The 16,828-nt window shown below is 45.5% G+C and overlaps 1 protein-coding gene across 2 annotated transcripts in view; it reads right to left on the bottom strand.

The window, feature by feature from the left end:
- The window catches only part of Crk (CRK proto-oncogene, adaptor protein), a 28,167-nt gene extending 13,049 nt beyond the window's left edge, over window positions 1–15,118 (bottom strand). Inside the window, exons 1-2 of one of the 2 annotated variants that reach the window (XM_021177079.2) lie at window positions 14,746–15,118; window positions 1,836–2,371 (exon numbers count right to left, since the gene is read on the bottom strand). In XM_021177079.2, coding sequence (XP_021032738.1) covers window positions 1,836–2,371; window positions 14,746–14,986 — 777 coding nt within the window. In that variant the 5' untranslated portion in view covers window positions 14,987–15,118. The remainder of the gene's footprint in view (window positions 1–1,835; window positions 2,372–14,745) is intronic. The other variant, XM_021177080.2, reaches the window with a different exon arrangement.
- Window positions 15,119–16,828: the final 1,710 nt, after the last annotated feature.

The following is a 16,828-nucleotide window of genomic DNA, read 5'->3' as shown; positions in this document are numbered from 1 at the left end:
AAAAACCAAAAAAAAAAAAAAAAAAAAAAAAAAGAGCCCGTCCACAATGCGCAGAGCAGTTAGACAAGAGCAACACCTCCTCACCCACATCAGCCTCACAACTTGCTTTCTTCATCTGCCAAGCAGTGTGATCCAGATAACACACAGTCCATTTCTCAAAGTCAAGACATGGTATTTTAAAATTAAGACTTAATCTCGCTGGGCAGTGCTGGCACACGCCTTTACTCCCAGCACTTGGGAGGCAGAGACAGGCGGATTTCTGAGGCCAGCCTGGTCTACAGAGTGAGTTCCAGGACAGCCAGGGCTACATAGCTAGACCCTACCTCAAAAAATCTAAACAAACAAATAAATAATGCAGTTTTCAGTCAAACCCATGAAACTCAACTCAATTAGACTAAAAATGGAAAATTTCAGGACTGGTGAGATTGCTCAGTGGTTAGGAACACTACCTGTTCTTCCAGAGTTTGAGTGCCAGCACCCAGAAGGCAGTCTGTAACCACAGTTGTAGGGCATCCAATGCTGCCTTCTGGTCACTGTGGACATGTGACACATAGACATATATGCAGAAAAATAAAATAAAACCCATCACATAAAATAAAAATAAATTTTAAAAAATTCAAATGCATTAGCATCAGTCTGGCTCGTGTGAACTGCCACTCTTCCTCACAGGCAGCTCCTACCCCTACTGCAGGAATACAACCCACAGGGAAAAAAAGAGCAAGCCACAAGGGCACCTTCCCCTCTCTGCCACTGTGTGCACATAATTTCAGGCATGGTTATGAGAACTGGCTACCGATCTATACTCAAGCCAGGCTGTTGGCAGGCTCTGAAATACGCAGGAGCAGGTCACCTCTGCATCAGCTTCTGTTCTGAATTCTGTACTGAATTCCTTCCTCTTCACAACACAAAGACGGAGGAAAGAAACAGGTAAAAAGATGAGGTGGGAGTGCTGAAGAACAAAGGAACACCTGTGATGAATGCCGGGTCCTAACAACGGGGGCTTCCACAGAGGACTGAAGTAAAATATAGTCCTTGTAAAGAACTGGCTTCTCCTTTATCAAACACACTAAGCAACAAAGAGAAGCAAATCTATTCTTTATAACTCATCCTCTTACTTATGGCTCAATTCACACCTGCACACTCTGTGTGTGTGTGTGTGTGTGTCTCCCCTACACCAGGAACCAAGGCCTGATGAAGGCTAGCATTCAGCTTTTCCTGATTCATGCCAAACATAATTAATAGTAAAGAATCTACTATCCACTAAAATAAAAGTTTTTGACTGAGCATGGTGGCACACACCTTTCATCCCAGCACTCAGGAAGCAGAAGCAGGCAGATCTCTGTGAGTTTGAGGCCAGCTTGATCTACAAAGTGAATTCTAGGACAGCCAGACGTACATAGAGACACCCAGTCTCAAAACAGAAAGAAAAAATTAAAATCCCACCTAAGTATACTGCTATATACCACTTATTACATTCTGATCTGGGCGAACCCATTTCGTTTCAGACAGTGGCAAACAGCAAGAAAGAAGTTAGGAATACAGATGAGAAAAAAAATGACTTCAAGTTAATTCCTATCCAGGTGGTAATTAGTCAAAGGGTTAGTACATCAATCGGAACGTTACACAGTTACACAGTTTTAAATTTACTCATTGCAAAATAGGTTTTCTCTAAAAAAGAGAAAACCCACATAAAATGCCAAAGTCAGTACTTAATGGTTTGACATCTACAACATCACAAAGCTGGCGCTGTATCAGCATTCCTACAAAGCCGGAAGAGGTCTGAAAGGGAGACCCTGGAGCAGATCTCGTCTTTCTACATTTTGCACATTATGTACCTCCAAAGCCAAGGCTGTCTTGTCGTAGGCATTAGGGACTCGCTTCTGGATAACCCTGGCATAAATGGGCCCATTCTGGAGGTTAGGGAGCGGAGTGTTGACGCTGGGTTGGGCATAGGGCCCAGGCTCCGGCCCACCCAGTGGCTGTGGGTGGGAACCCTCCTGGTTACCTCCAATCAGAGCCGATACTGAGGCGGAGGCAGGTCTATACTTCTCCACGTAAGGGACAGGAATCATCCCCCTCTTTCCTTCGCTGTCCTCTGCATTCCACCACTGCTCTTCAGGCTTATCCCGGATTCTCAGGATGTCTCCTTTCTTAAAGGGAAGATCTTCTTCATCATTCCCATTAAAGTCAAAGAGGGCCCGCACATACTCTGCCTCCTCCTGCCTGAGAATCACTCCACTACCCTGCCTTGATTTGGCCACTGGTTCTATCAATGTTGTAGTGTCCAAATAGTGTATTTTGTAGAATTCCAGTAAAGCAGGCAATGAATCAAATTCTTGATCTCCTATTCGGAGCCTGGAGGGACTCACTCCTGGAAAAAACAGAGCAGAGTGTCATTTGAAGATATATTATACTGAAGTTCAAAGTCTTTATGCATCCCTCGTACATATTTAGTCGTTATCTGACCACAAAAAAAGTATACCGAACAGCACTTGGGAGGCAGAGGCAGGTGGATTTCTGAGGCTAGCCTGGTCTAGAGTGAGTTCCAGGACAGCCAGGGCTACACAGAGAAATCCTGCTTCGAAAAAACAAAACAACAACAACAAAAAAACAAATTAACAAAAAAAAAGTATACTGAAAAACAAAAAAACCAAACTTTCTTCACAGTCCAAATGGGTGTCATCCTTTAAATTGAGCATTCTCTCTCCTACAGAGGCCCTAGGTTTGATTCTTAGCACTGTAACTCCAGTCCAAGGGATCCGATGCCCATTCCTCACCTCCTTTGACCTACATGATGCACAGGCATCCATGCAGACAAAACACCCATACACATAAAATAAAATGAGCATCCTCTGGAGAGCAAGGTGCCCATCACCATGGGGAGGAGATATGAAAAGGCCGTGACAGACCAGGCCACTTGGCTTGCAGAGCGCAACACAGTCACTTCTTGATTCTCCCAAGCTGTGCTCTGCTGCTACCCCAGACATAAATAACCAAATACAACCCTGCAGCCTCAGGAAACACAGCAAGCTCCCCACCCCCACCCCTTGATTATTTTGAAACAGGGTCTGTGAAGCCTCGGCTGGCACAAAGATTATTATCACTAAAAGGTACAACTTGGAAGATGGCATCAGATTCCCTGAGATTTGAATTAGAGATGACGTTGTGTGCTGCCATGTGGATACCAAAAGGAACTGAACTCAGGTCCCCTTCAAGAGAAGCAAGCGCTCCTGATCAGTCATGCACAGACCTAGAGATGTGATTCCTCTTATGTGTGTCTAAGTGGGGGGACATGCATGCTCAGAGTTGCAGGATCACAAACCCAGTCACCACTGCTGGCTGCATTTTTTAAAAACTGTGTGTGTGTATATGATGTATGCATGTAATCTGGGGACTTGGCAGTCAGTTGTCTTCCAGTTTTATGTGAGCACCAGAGGTCAAATTCAAGTTGCCAGGCTTGTGGGGCAAGCACTTTGCCCACTGAACAAATCTACTAGCCCTATGGCTGTTTTGTTCTCATTTTTAAAAAACCTGATTTACATTGCTGGTATGTCTCTGTGTGAGGGTATTGTATTCCCTAAAACTGGAATTACAGTTGTGAACTGCCATGTGAGTACTGGGAATTGAACCTGGGTCCTTTGGAAGGCTCTTAACCATAGAGCCATCTTTCCAGCCCTGCAATGGCTGTTTTTTGAAAAGTGGTTTGTAGCCGGGCATGGTGGTACACGCTTTTAATCCCAGCACTTAGGAGGCAGAGGCAGGCGGATTTCTGAGTTTGAGGCCAGCCTGGTCTACAAAGTGAGTTCCAGGACAGCCAGGGCTACACAGAGAAACCATGTCTCGGGGGAAAAAAAAAAAGTGGTTTGTGATGTAGCCAGAGTAGGCTACAGTCTATGATATTCCTGCCTTGGTCTCCCACTGCTGCGATTTTAAGTGGGCATCAAAGTATTTGGGATGAGGCTTCTGATGAACATCAATGCCACCTAATACAGCTTTTCACAAAGAACTGTTCCTATTCCAGTCTGTCACCACTAATCTAATTCATGATGTTCCAGATGAAGACAGCAACTGTGAAAGTCAGTGTGAACTAAGTAATCTGTTCAGCACTGCCTGCTCCAGAAAGCTCCACGTGCAGTGTACAGAGGAGCTAACATGGCCAGGCATCTGCTGCTGAGAAAATGACCCTACATCATCCACATCATGGAGGGCCTTGCTGATGTCTTCTTATCCACAGACCAAAGTGTACCTGCCAAAATGGCTACCTGCTGCCCCGCTGAAACTGTGGCTGACAAAAAGATATTCATAAAGCATCACTCTCTTTGCTGGGGAGCGTACATCCCTGTTTTGTTCTGTTCAGACAGTCTCACTCTGTAATTTAAGCTGGCCTGAAATTCACATGTAATCTTCTGCCTGTTTCCTGAGGACTGGATTAGAAACATGAGCTGTCTTTAGATTTACTTTTAAAATATTGTTTTGAGACAGGGTCTGTGTAGCCCTGGCTGGCCTGAAACTTACTATGTGACTAGGCTAACTTCAATGTCACAGAGATCCAATTGTTTCTGCCACCCAGGTACTGGGACTGAAGGCATGTGCAAAGCCTAGCCTATTTATTATTATTTACGTCTGTGGAAATCTCTCTTTATTGTGCTGTGCCCTGTGCCCCAGGCTATCTGGCTCCTGAACTCCCAGGAGCTCCTCCTATCCCTACCTTCAGGTCACTTAGGACCACTAGGATTACAGGTGTGAGTTTGGGTTTCAGCCATCTAACTCAGGTTTGCCTGGCAAGCACCTTTACCCACTGAGCCATCTCACTGGCCTTACAGGTTATTCTTAAATGTTTTCTAAAATTAAATGTGTGTGGGTGTGTGTTTTGTTTATGTTAGTGGATTCTCTTCTTCCACCATGTGGGTCCCAGGGATTGAACTCAGGCCACCAGGCTTGCTGGAAAAGCTTTTATTTACCTGCCGAGTTATCTCATCAGCCCCACATATTACTTTTTTTAAAAAAGATTTATTTATTTATAAGTACACTGTAACTGTCTTCAGACACTCCAGAAGAGGGCGTCAGATTTCGTTACGGATGGTTGTGAGCCACCATGTGGTTGCTGGGATTTGAACTGGGACCTTCGGAAGAGCAGTCGGTGCTCTTAACCACTGAGCCATCTCACCAGCCCATTACTTCTTTTTAAGAATATTTATTTACTTATTTATTATTTATTTGTGTGATTATTTAGAGAGGGGGGGAGGGAGGGGGAAGGAAAGGGAGAGAGGGAGAAAGGGAGAGGGGAAGAGGGAGAGGGAGGAAGCATATGCTATACCACCTATGTATAGATGCTCCCAGAGGTCAAAAGCTCACCTACAGCTGGAATTACAAGTGGTTGTAATTACAGCCCCCTGTTGTGGCTGCTGGGAACAGAACTCAGGTCCTCTAGAAGAGCAGGAAACAATCCTAACTGCAGAGCCATGTCTCTGACCCCTACGTTGATTATTGTTAATCAACATAAATGTTCAACTCTAAAATTAGAGAAGTGGTAAAATGAAATTCTACACTCAGGTTTTAGCAACTCACAAAGAAGGTGTGAACACTGTGGTGCGCAAGAAACAAAGCAGCGTGTCTTAGGCATCTTTCCACATGGATTTTATTGCAATGGAAGATGTGTTCCTATAAAAACCAGCAGCAGCAACAAAACAAAACCAGTTACAGCAAACTGCCGAGATATAGCAAATCATAAGGACAGTTCTGATGAGGCGCTAGCGTTTCCAAAGCGCCTGTGTTCTAAGAAGGAAGGGAGACACACACACACACACACACACATTTCCCCCCCACGCCCCTTCACCCACTGCTGGGATGTGCTTACATGAGGCTGGGAGGAGGGCAGGGCCTGGAAGACCCAAACATACCACTATGGCAAACACCTCTGAAAGGTGAGTGCAACAAAATTTTTTTAATTAATTAATTAATTAATTTATTTATTGTTGTTTTGTGACCAGGTTTCTCTGTATAGCCCTGGATGTCCTGGAACTCACTCTGTAGACCAGGCTGGCCTTGAACTCAGAAATCCACCTACTTCCCTAGTGCTGGGATCAAAGGTGTGTGCCACCACTGCCCATCATTAACAAAAATTTTAAGACAGTTTCAGAAGCTCCTCTAGTGCCGGGCGGCGGTGGCGCATGCCTTTGACCCCAGCACTTGGGAGGCAGAAGCCGGCGGATTCGAGGCCAGCCTGGTCTACAGAGTGAGTTCCAGGACAGCCAGGGCTACACAGAGAAACCCTGTCTCAAAAAACAACAACAAACTCTTCTAGCACACAAGGAAGACACAGGCTAGAGAGACAGCTCGGCTGGGCTCGGCTGTTAGGCATGCGTGCTGCTCTTGCAGGGTTGGGTTCCCAGCAACTCTAACTCTGACTTCAGAAGACCCAGCAGCCTCCTCTGGCCTTCAAGAGTACCAGGTACAAAAGTAGTGCATATACATATATGCAAAGCACATAAATCTTTTGTTTGTTTTGGGTTTTTCAAGACAGGGTTTTTCTCTGTGTAGCTCTGGCAGTCCTGGACTCACTCTCACAGATTTCCCCCCCTGCCTCTGTTTCCCTAATGCTGGAAATTAAAGGCATGGGTTACCACGCCTGGCACAAAGCATTAAAAAAAAAAAAAAAAAAAAGGCCAAAGATAAGTTGTTTCTTGTTCCAGTGCTGCTAATGCTGCATGGTATAAACCAGGCTCCCCTGAGTTCGAGGCCAGCCTGGACTACAAAGTGAGTTCCAGGACAGCCAGGGCTATACAGAGAAACCCTGTCTCAAAAAACCAAAAAAAAAAAAAAAAAAACCCACAAAAACCAGGCTCCCTAGCCTTTTCTTTTTCCTTGGCAATCCCAACTAGCAAAACATAAGCAAAGCAGCAAACAAAACCTTTGATACACTTTCCCTGTAAATCATTCTTAGTTGGTGCTAAGGTTACAATAAAGGAGGGATTCCTGGCTTGATGGCTGTGGGCAGTCAGATATATGGGGCAGGAAAACCTCACTGATTCAAACTCCAGAAGGGAAGAAAAGGGAAAAGAATGCACAGAAGTCACAGATAAGCCCAGACCTCACCACAGCTATGCATTTGGATTCCTTCCCCGCTCCCAACCACAAATAGCCAAAGGCAGGAAGCAGAAGGAAGAGAAAGGAAGGAGATACTTGGTCAGTTTAGAGGACAGAAGTACAGAATTCACAGCTGTCTAGGATTGGTTATTTCCTCTACATCAAACCTGAGCAAGATTCTGAACCTAGGTCCTCACACATGCCAGGCAAGTTTCATTTTGAGACAGGTTCTTGTTAAATTGCCCAGACCAGCCTTGAACTTATTCTGTAGCCTAGACAAGTGATTCTCAACAGGTGATCCTCCTGCCTCAGCCTATCAAGGAGCTTGAATTATATATAGGTTTACATCACTAGGCACGGCTTGAGTGTACAGTTATGAATTAACCTATCAAAAAATAAATATTAGGGGCTGCAGAGATGGCTCAGTGGTTAAGAGCACTGACTGGTCTTCCAGAGGTCCTGAGTTCAAGTCCCAGAAACCACATGGTGGCTCACAACCATCTGCAAAGGGACCTGATGCCTCTTTCTGATGTGTTTGAAGTCATCGACAGAGTACTCACATAAATAAATCTTTTAAAATAAATAAATAAATAAATATTAGCCAGGTATGGTGGTAAATGCCTATAATAACAGAATTTAGGAGGCAGAAAACTGAAGGAATGTCCTTGGCTACCCTGGTCTACAAATTGAGTTCCAGGCCAGCCAAAGCTACATAGTGTAACAAGAAACTAAATAATTAAGTAAAAACATAAATAAATATGCAGACAACTGGGATAATTTTAAGTAGGTACTTCACCACTATTTGCAAAACCAATTACTTTTAAGCTGTTCAGGCCTCAGGCAACATCAGTTTTCATAGTATCATTCCCCAAAGAATTCAGAACACCTGAGGGCTCTGTGCTAAAATAGGCCTGGTTACTTCTGGCAAGATTAACAACAGCTGCTACACTATCAACCTTTCCAACTCTCACAGCACTTCTCTGCCCCTCTTTACTAATCCTTTCTTCCTCTTCCATTACCTATGGCATTTACACAAGCTGCAGAAATAGATAAATACCCACTACTTGTCCAATACAACGGAGTAAAGGCTGCTGCCCTTGCATCCAAGAGGGATTCTGCAGACTAAGGAAGCCTGGCTGGTAATGTATGCCTATAAACCCCAGTATCTGGGAGGCAGAAGCAGAAATATCAGGAGTTCAAGATCATCCTTGGCTACACAGGGGAGTTCCAGGGCAGCCTGGGCTATATGAGACCATTTCAAAAAATGTAACAAATGAATAAAGACTATGCAAACAAAAGAAAATCTTTTTTTTAAAAAAAGTGGATATTGGCATGGTACTTTGTAGACCAAAGTTTGACAGAATCAGATTCTCATTTACTGGCTGTATAAGCTGGTATGTAATTTCTCTGTGCCTCAGTTTCTCTGTAAAACAAGTCATTCGCCCATCTAACAGTTTCTGAAGTGGCTGATGAAGAGAACTGTCTAATCTAAAAAGAACAGCCTAGTCTAAAGTGCTGCCCATCTCCAAAAACCCAAAACAAAATCCCTGCAAAAAAAGCAAATCAACAACAACAAAAAAATGTGGCAAGGTCAGTAAGCTGGTTCAGCAGGTCTAGGGGCTTGCCGTACAAGCCTGGTGATCTAAGTTCGATCCCTGAAACCTACATGACTATGACTATGGAAGGACAGAAGCCAGCTCCCACTAATCTCCACACCTCAGCACATGTACCCCCAAGAATAACAGTAAAACATCACAGTAATTATATTAAGAGGTCCTGGCAGTTAAGATCAAAGGCTGACAGCCTGGGTTTGATCCCCAGAACTCACTTGGAAGAACAGACTCCCACAAATTTTTCTCTGATCCCCATGTGTCCTAAAGCACTTAATGCATCACACACACACACAAACATACAAAAAGTGGCTGGTATATCATAGATACTCAACAAGTCTAAAATTTTGCTGCATCCTTCCCTGAAACCCTCTCAATTCCTTAAGAAATGTGCAATTCAGGCTGGGTGATGGCTCAGTGTACGGAGTTTAGATTTCTGGCACTCACAAGGAAGAGCCAAGTCTGGTGACATGCTCCTGTAAACTCAACACTGGGAGGCTGGCACTGAAGGATCCCAGGGGACTAATGGCCAGCCAGTCCAGTCATCTGAGGAGCTCCAGGTGTAGTAAGTAACACATCACTTCTCAGAAAAATAAATGGCAAGCAATAGAGGAAGATGCCCAACACCCACCTCTAGCCTTCATACCCAGGGGCACACAAACACATGTTACAAACCTAACTCCAAGAAATTCACCCAAAAATCTTTGAACTACACCTATCTGCCAAAGAAGGTACCACAGTATCTCGGCAATCCTAGAAAGCCGTAGTCTGACAAACTCAGAACTCTCTCCAGAAAATTTGCAATTCACAGAAGTTGAGAAAAGCTGTGGCAAGTCCTACAGTTAATAAACCTATTGTACCTTCCCATAGGACTTTTGTCAGTAACTACTAAAGGCCATCTCTGTCTCTGCAGAGCAGCTGAGAGCTGGCTCAGCAGTTAGGAGCACGTGCTGCTTTTGCAGAAGACCTGGGTTCAGTTCTCAGCACCCACAAATAGTAGTACACAACCAATCCAATTCCAGAAAGTCTAATGCCCTCTTCTGGTCTCAGCAGGCACTACACATCCATTATATATGTATACACTTGTAGACACAATAACATATACATAAAATTAAAGAATATCTTTTTAAAAAGAAAATCAAGAAAGAACTTCTCTGGAACCATTACATTCGAGGGACATCCTGACCATCTCCAAAATAAGGTAAGATGATCATTGTCAGGACCTTGTGCATGTTAAGCAAACACTGTAAGCTACATCCTCAGCCCAAGGCAAGGTCTGAGGCTCCCTCACCCACCTACTAGGCTACAGGTGGAAAACTTCCATTGCCCAGTCACAGTAATCAAAAACGCTGCAGACCCAAGGATCTCAACCTCAAGCCCTTCCCTCCCCCCTTTCTACCCAGCATTACTCCCTAAGAGGTCGCATGCTCACCAACCGCACTGTGCATGCCAGAGAACCTAGCACAGCTGAAGTGTTTTCCATTTGAAATCTCTTTTAACATCATTTTCCTTTTTTTTTTTTTTTCTTTTTTGGTTCTCAAGACAGTGTTTCTCTGTATAGCCCTGGCTGTCCTGGAACTTACTCTGTATAGACCAGGCTGGCCTCAAACTCAGAAATCCACCTGCCTCTGCCTCCTGAGTGCTGGGATTAAAGGCGTGGGCCACCACACCAGGCATTTTCTGACTTTCACATGAAGAAATTGTAGCAAAGAGAAGTTTAAAAAACAAAAATTGCCCAAAGTTCTACAAGTAAGAAGTAGTAGGTGGAGCTGTAGAAATGGTTCAGCAGTCAGGAACAATGGCTGTAACTCCACTACCAAGGATACAAAACACCAATGCACAAAACAAAAATAATTCCCCACACCTTTAATCCTAACACTCTGGAGGCAGACATTTGAGATCAGCCTGAGCTACATGAGTTCTAGGCCAGCCAGAACTATAGTGAGACCCTGTCATTAAATTATATATATGTTTTCTCATTCTCTTTCTCTCCCTCTCTCTCCATTCAAGTTTGGGTTTTGGCCTCCAATTCACTGCCCAGCCAGGGATGATCTTGCTGTGTCTCTACCTCCTAAGTGGTGATAAGAAAGGCCTGTGTCACTAAAACTGATCTGTGTGATCTGGGGATTGAAACCAGGGCCCTCATTCTTGCTAGAATGAAAATTCTATCAATTGATAGAAGCTGGGCACACCCCCACCTTAGAGGACTCTATCAGTCAAAGTCTAGTCCTCTAGTATTTCAAGTGGAAGAAACTGGTAGATCAATTGTTCCAAGTCTTCCCAAGAGGCTCACTTTGAAGCCCAACCTTACAGAACATGACCAGTAAACTCTAACAAACTTTACCATACAGCTCTGGGGCAACATAAAGATGCTCCCAGACTATAGCAGCATACGAGATCATCTGTGGGAGCAAAACATCTATGGTAAGTTCAAACAGGGTTTGAGCTGGGCCTAACCGCTCAGGCCTGTAATATCAACAGCGAGGCAAAGACAGGAGGATCTTCACAAATTAGAAATTAGCCTGGGAGTTGGAGAGAAGGTCCTGAGTTCAAATCCCAGCAATCACATGGTGGCTCACAACCATCCATAACAAATCTGACTCCCTCTTCTGAGTGTCTGAAGACAGCTTCAGTGTACTTACATATAATAATAAATAAATCTTTTTAAAACAGAAAAGAAAGTCCCAGCACTCGGGAGGCAGAGGCAGAGGCAGAGGCAGAGGCAGGCGGATTTCTGAGTTCGAGGCCAGCCTGGTCTACAAAGTGAGTTCCAGGACAGCCAGGGCTATACAGAGAAACCCTATCTGGGGGGTTTGGGGGTTTGGGGGGGAGGAAGAAAGAAAAAAGAAAAGAAACAAAGAAATTAGCCTGGTCTACATAGTTAGTCCCATGTCAGGGCTACAAAAAGATCCTATCTCAAATAAAAAAGGTTACTGGGATAAGGTGACAATCCATGGCCTATCTTACTTATCCACATGCCTCTTACAGTGTGTGCACACAGTATAATGAGTTCTAGGCCAGCCAGAACTATAGATGTGCAGGAATGATGTGGGCATGGGGAGGTCAGGACAACCTTCAGGGTTCCTTCTCTTAACTCAGATTCCCAAGTTTGCAAGGTGTGTGCTTTGACCTACTGAGCCATGCTGCTGGTTCCTATAGTACTCAGGAGGCAGAAGCAAAAGAACTTTTCTGAGTTCAAAGACAGCCTGGTTTATGTAGAGAATTGCAGGCCAGCTCGGGCTGCAGAATGAGACCCTGTCTCAAAACAAAAGAATGGGGTTTCCTATGTGCACTGCATCGATCCCAAAGCGAATAAACAAAGACTATCAAAACTATACAACACATGGTCAGTTCTCAGGTCACCCTGTCTAGTTCAAATTCTGGCTTATACTGAATGTTACAAGTTACTAGATTTCTAGTTCCTCTCCCCCTGCACCAAGAAAATACTTTAATAAATGGAGATTGCAATATTTCACTCATTGGATTGTTTCACTGACAGTGAATTATATAAGGCACACACTGTATTTAGCAAAGCATCTAGCATACAATAATCCGCCAATAAGTGTTAACTATTAAAATTATACACATGCACGCCTCTCTAAAACTCAAGTTAATTCCTGTGTGGCTTCAAAAGAAAACCAGCTTAATGGGGAGAAGAACAGCGATTAAGTAACCATCATAAAGACAGCAAGCAGCTCAGCAGTGGTGGTGCACGCCTTTAATCCCAGCACTCAGGACGCAGAGGCAGATGGATTTCTGAGTTTGAGGCCAGCCTGGTCTACAAAGTGAGTTCCAGGACAGCCAGGGCTATACAGAGAAACCCTGTCTCGAAAAAACAAAAACAAACAAACAAACAAACAAAAAAAACCAGCAAGTGAACTGACTGACCTATAGAGAAATTGGGGAATGTGACAGAACAAATTGCCACAAAGCCAATGAACTTTCCACACCTAACCCACAAACTGGCAATCTTCTCCTCTTTGAGGCCAACCACCTATTTTGAAAAGGTGGAGCTACTGAGATATAAAACCACAATGCCCAGGTATAGAGAAATATTAAACTAATAAGCCTGCCTAATGCTTTTCCCACATTTTCTAATAAAACACAGAGAAAGCTGAGGACTGAATCCCTCACCCCCAAATATTGGGAATAAAACCTAGCCTGCCCAAATGCCAGGCAAATAAGCTACCACTCAACTAGACTCCCAGTCACACCCTTAACATAACTCTTACTTTGAGGCAGAGTCTTGCTAAGGACAGCCTGGAACTTTTAAAAATCTTCTCGCCTCAGCCTCCTAGGTGCCAAGATTAGAAGCAGGAACTAAGAAATCTGCATGAGGATTGGATGTCAATGGCAACATTTCATCTTACTATTGCACTTAACACAAAACAATACATTATTTTACACATAGCACAAAAATAGAATGTACTTTGCTTAGGGCAATTGTGTTGCATTAATATTCCTATCTGATTTTATATTATCAAACCAACAAGGGGCTGGAGATGGCTCAGTGGTTAAGAGCACTGACTGCTCTTCCAGAGGTCCTGAGTTCAAATCCCAGCAACCACATGGTGGCTTCCAACCATCTGTAATGAGATCTGATACCCTCTTCTGGTGTGTCTGAAGACAGCTACAGTGTACTTACATATAATAAATAAATCTTTAAAAAAAAAAACAAATCAACAACACATAGAAAGGTCTAAATCTGTTAACTAAAAAGACTTCAATATCCAAATTTTCCCCTTAACTTATGTGCTAACACAAAGAACAGTCTATCCCACTTTGTGGCCAAAGGGAGTAAATCTAAATTAGAGCTATCCCAAAAATGCAAGTCTGCTACAAGGCTAACCAGTGAGTCTCCATTCATGAGACTCTAGTCTCCATTCCTCAGCTCTAGGAGGAAAAAGCTTACACTTCAAACATCCAGAAAGCAAGAAGCTTGGTGCTGTTATACACAGAGACAACAGAAATCTCAGAATCACTGTTCATCTCATAAACGTCAAGGGCTAAGTGCATGAATATCCTTAACATTGCCAAGACACTGCAATAAGACAGCTAAGACAATTACAACTCAATGGTCCTTGATGAGGAAACAGTGGGATAATTATTCTTGGTGTTTACCTGCTAACCAGGTCTGTTCTCATATCCTGGAAGATTTTGACCACAACACCAACTTAGAGTAAGAAAAGACCCAGAAGTACGTATCTGACACTTTTTAAGTAAATCCAGGGAGAATGAAGTGCCAGTCACTTCCAAGGTTGTTCTCACTGGCTTATGCCTGGTTTTTTTGTTTTTTGTTTTTTCCTAAAGGAAAAAAAAATCTTCCTCCACTAATCACTTTGAAACTAGAAACTCTAGTTGCAGCGGGCAGTTTTTTTGGACACTTAAAACCTCTTAGACACAAGAAGCCTGCTAGGCTTCAATTACGCCGGGCTGGTCACAGAAGGATTTTTTTTTTTCTATCACCAAGTCACTTAGTTCACCACCTTCCATAAGGGAAGAGCACGGTAAAAATATTTTGGAAAAATGCCCAAGAAAGGAAAAAGCTGACCGGCTTCCTGAGGGTGTCTCCATCCCTCCCAGCCAGCCAGCCAGTCAGTACGTGGTGACTTCCTACTGAAGGCCACCAGGGGAGTATGGCCAAACCCGGCTCTAACACTGCAGGAAACGTTTCGAGCCTAAAAGCCACTTGTAGGATTAGCAGAGCCATTCTGGGCACCTCTGCCAAAGGATGTCCCCGTAACATCCCCATTAACTCATTGTCCCCAAGTTGCCTGGCCCTGCCCTGCCCTTGGGCCTGACCCTGGCGCCCAGCCCCACCCCGGGGCCGCAGCAGTTCCCCTTCCCCGGCTCCCAAGGCACACCCAGAGGCCTCGGTGAGCAGCTCCTCCTCCCCCACAATCCCGCTCGTCGGTGGGAACCAGCTTGGTCAGAAGGCAGCTCCCCCGCCAGGTTCACTCCAGCCCTCTCTGCCCACGTCCCTCCTGCAGCAGACCAGGGTTCTACGGCCCTCACCCCCGCCCGGGCCTCCCACCCGCCTGTCCCTCACCCGGCGGAGGCTGAGCGGGCGACGGAGGCACTGGAGGGCGCGGGCCGCTGCTGTTGATGATGTAGTGGGAGACGCGCGAGTTTTCGGAGACGCTAAGCACATAGTCCCCGGGGCTGGTGCTCGAGTCCCGCACCAGGAACACCCCGTGCCGCTGGCCCTGCAATAGCGCCACCGCCTCCTGCCGGCTCAAGCGGCCCCAGTACCAGCTACTCCGCTCCTCCGAGTCGAAGTTGCCCGCCATGGCCGCCTCCGCGCTTTCACGCTGGGCCGCCGCCGGCACGCGCGCCGCTCCAGCCCTGGCGCCCGCCGCCCAGCGGACCGGCTCCGGTGTCAGCCTCCCAGCAGCGCCCGAAATGGCGGCGGCGGCCGCGGGCCTTCCCCACCGGAAATGACGCGCCCTCTACCCGAGGGAGGCTGCCGGGAAGGGGACCGACGCCCGCCATTGGGAGAAGGGAAACGGAGTCCTTGGGGCCCTCAGTGCGCATGCGGCCTCCTGGGCGTCGCCGCCAGGTCCAGACCCCAACCGCGGAGGATGAGGAGGCGGAGTCTAGGTCTAAGGGGCGGAGCCTCAATCTACAAACTGACTGATCCGTGTTTGACAGATTGGTAGGGGCGGTCTTTTCTCCCAGAACCTACAAGTAGCAACCCCAAGAAAAGGACTGAAGTTAAAAAAGATGATGTGGTCCCAGGATGATAGACACCCTCAAAGCTCCCTGACAAGCTGGTCTTTTCCCGGTGTTTCCTTCGGTTTCCCCCGAGGTCAGCTAAAGTTCTTGTTATCTACGAGCAGCCACAGATACCGCATTTTGCCGCGCAGGTGCAGTGCTGACCCAGACTGGCCTTAAGTCACTGAATTCACACACCTATGGGAGGGACCAGGAAACAATATCTGCATTGGGGGTGGGGGTAACAGAAACACAAGGAAATCAACTAAGTAGTGCTGGAGAGACCCAAGAGCTGGGTAAAGTGACTCATGACAGTTATCCCAACCTTTCGGGAGTGGAGACAGGAGGATCCCTGTGAGTCTGAGGCCCTATATTATAAAACCAAAACAAATAAGAGAAAGGGGTCCACAGATGAGATGGCCTAGGTTGAATGATAGGATGTTGAATGAAGTGGGGAAGGGTACTCAAGGCAAGGAAAACAAAATGCCCAGCCAGGCAAAAAAATGGAGTTCTCTCTATTGGGGCTCCCATATCCACCAGCCAGATTTTTTTTAAACTCTCAGTTGTAGCCAGGTGTATCTCCTACTTTTACTTCCTTCATGATCATCTTCATCTATCTCAAAAAAAAATAATAAAAAATGGGGGGGGGGAAGAATTTCTCTGTATAGCTCTTCCTATCCTGGAATTCACTTTATAGACCAGGCTGACCTCGAACCCAAAGATCCACCTGCCTCTGCCTCCCAGTGCTGGGATTAAAGGCGTGTGCCACCATTGCATAGCTGTTAACTGTGTTTTGTATATAGTAAGACCTGGTCTCACTACAAAACCAAAGTTATCCTTAGCCTAGTCAATAGCTCCAGCCTTCCAGAGCTCCCACCCATAGTCTGGGCCAGCCCTGGGAGAGACAGCAGGGAAAAGGGCTCCTTCCTTGTTACCAGTGACTCATCTTGATCTAGCTTAGTCACCAGGAACTAGCAGCAGAAGCCATCCAGTGTAAATTCTGGCCCTTTGGGGCAAAGGACTATCCTTTCTCCCTTTTCAGGACAGCTGAGCTTCAAGGCAAGACCTTACAGAGACTCTGGGAAACTCTGAACCTAATTCCCAGGATAAGTGAAAAGGAAAGAGAGATTTGGTTTGTTTGTTTAGACAAGGTCCCACTATGAGTTCTGGGTGGCCTAGAACTTGCTGTGTACATCAGCCTGGCCTCAAACTGGCAGACACCAGTCTGCCTTTGCACCCCCGCCCCCAGGAAGGCATATTTATTCATTTACTATTGCATACTCCTATGTAGCTCAGGCTGGCCTCCAATTCACGACAGAGCTGTGGATGACCTTCAACTTCTGGTCCTCCTACTTCTACTTCCAGAGTGCTGGGGTTGCAGGTGTGCACCCCTATGCAAGGATCTTTTTTGTTTTCCA

Source organism: Mus caroli, chromosome 11 (genome assembly GCF_900094665.2).
Source record: "Mus caroli chromosome 11, CAROLI_EIJ_v1.1, whole genome shotgun sequence".
NCBI lineage: Eukaryota > Metazoa > Chordata > Mammalia > Rodentia > Muridae > Mus > Mus caroli.
Note: the sequence above shows the minus strand (reverse complement) of the source record. Positions and strands in the feature narration are given on the sequence as shown.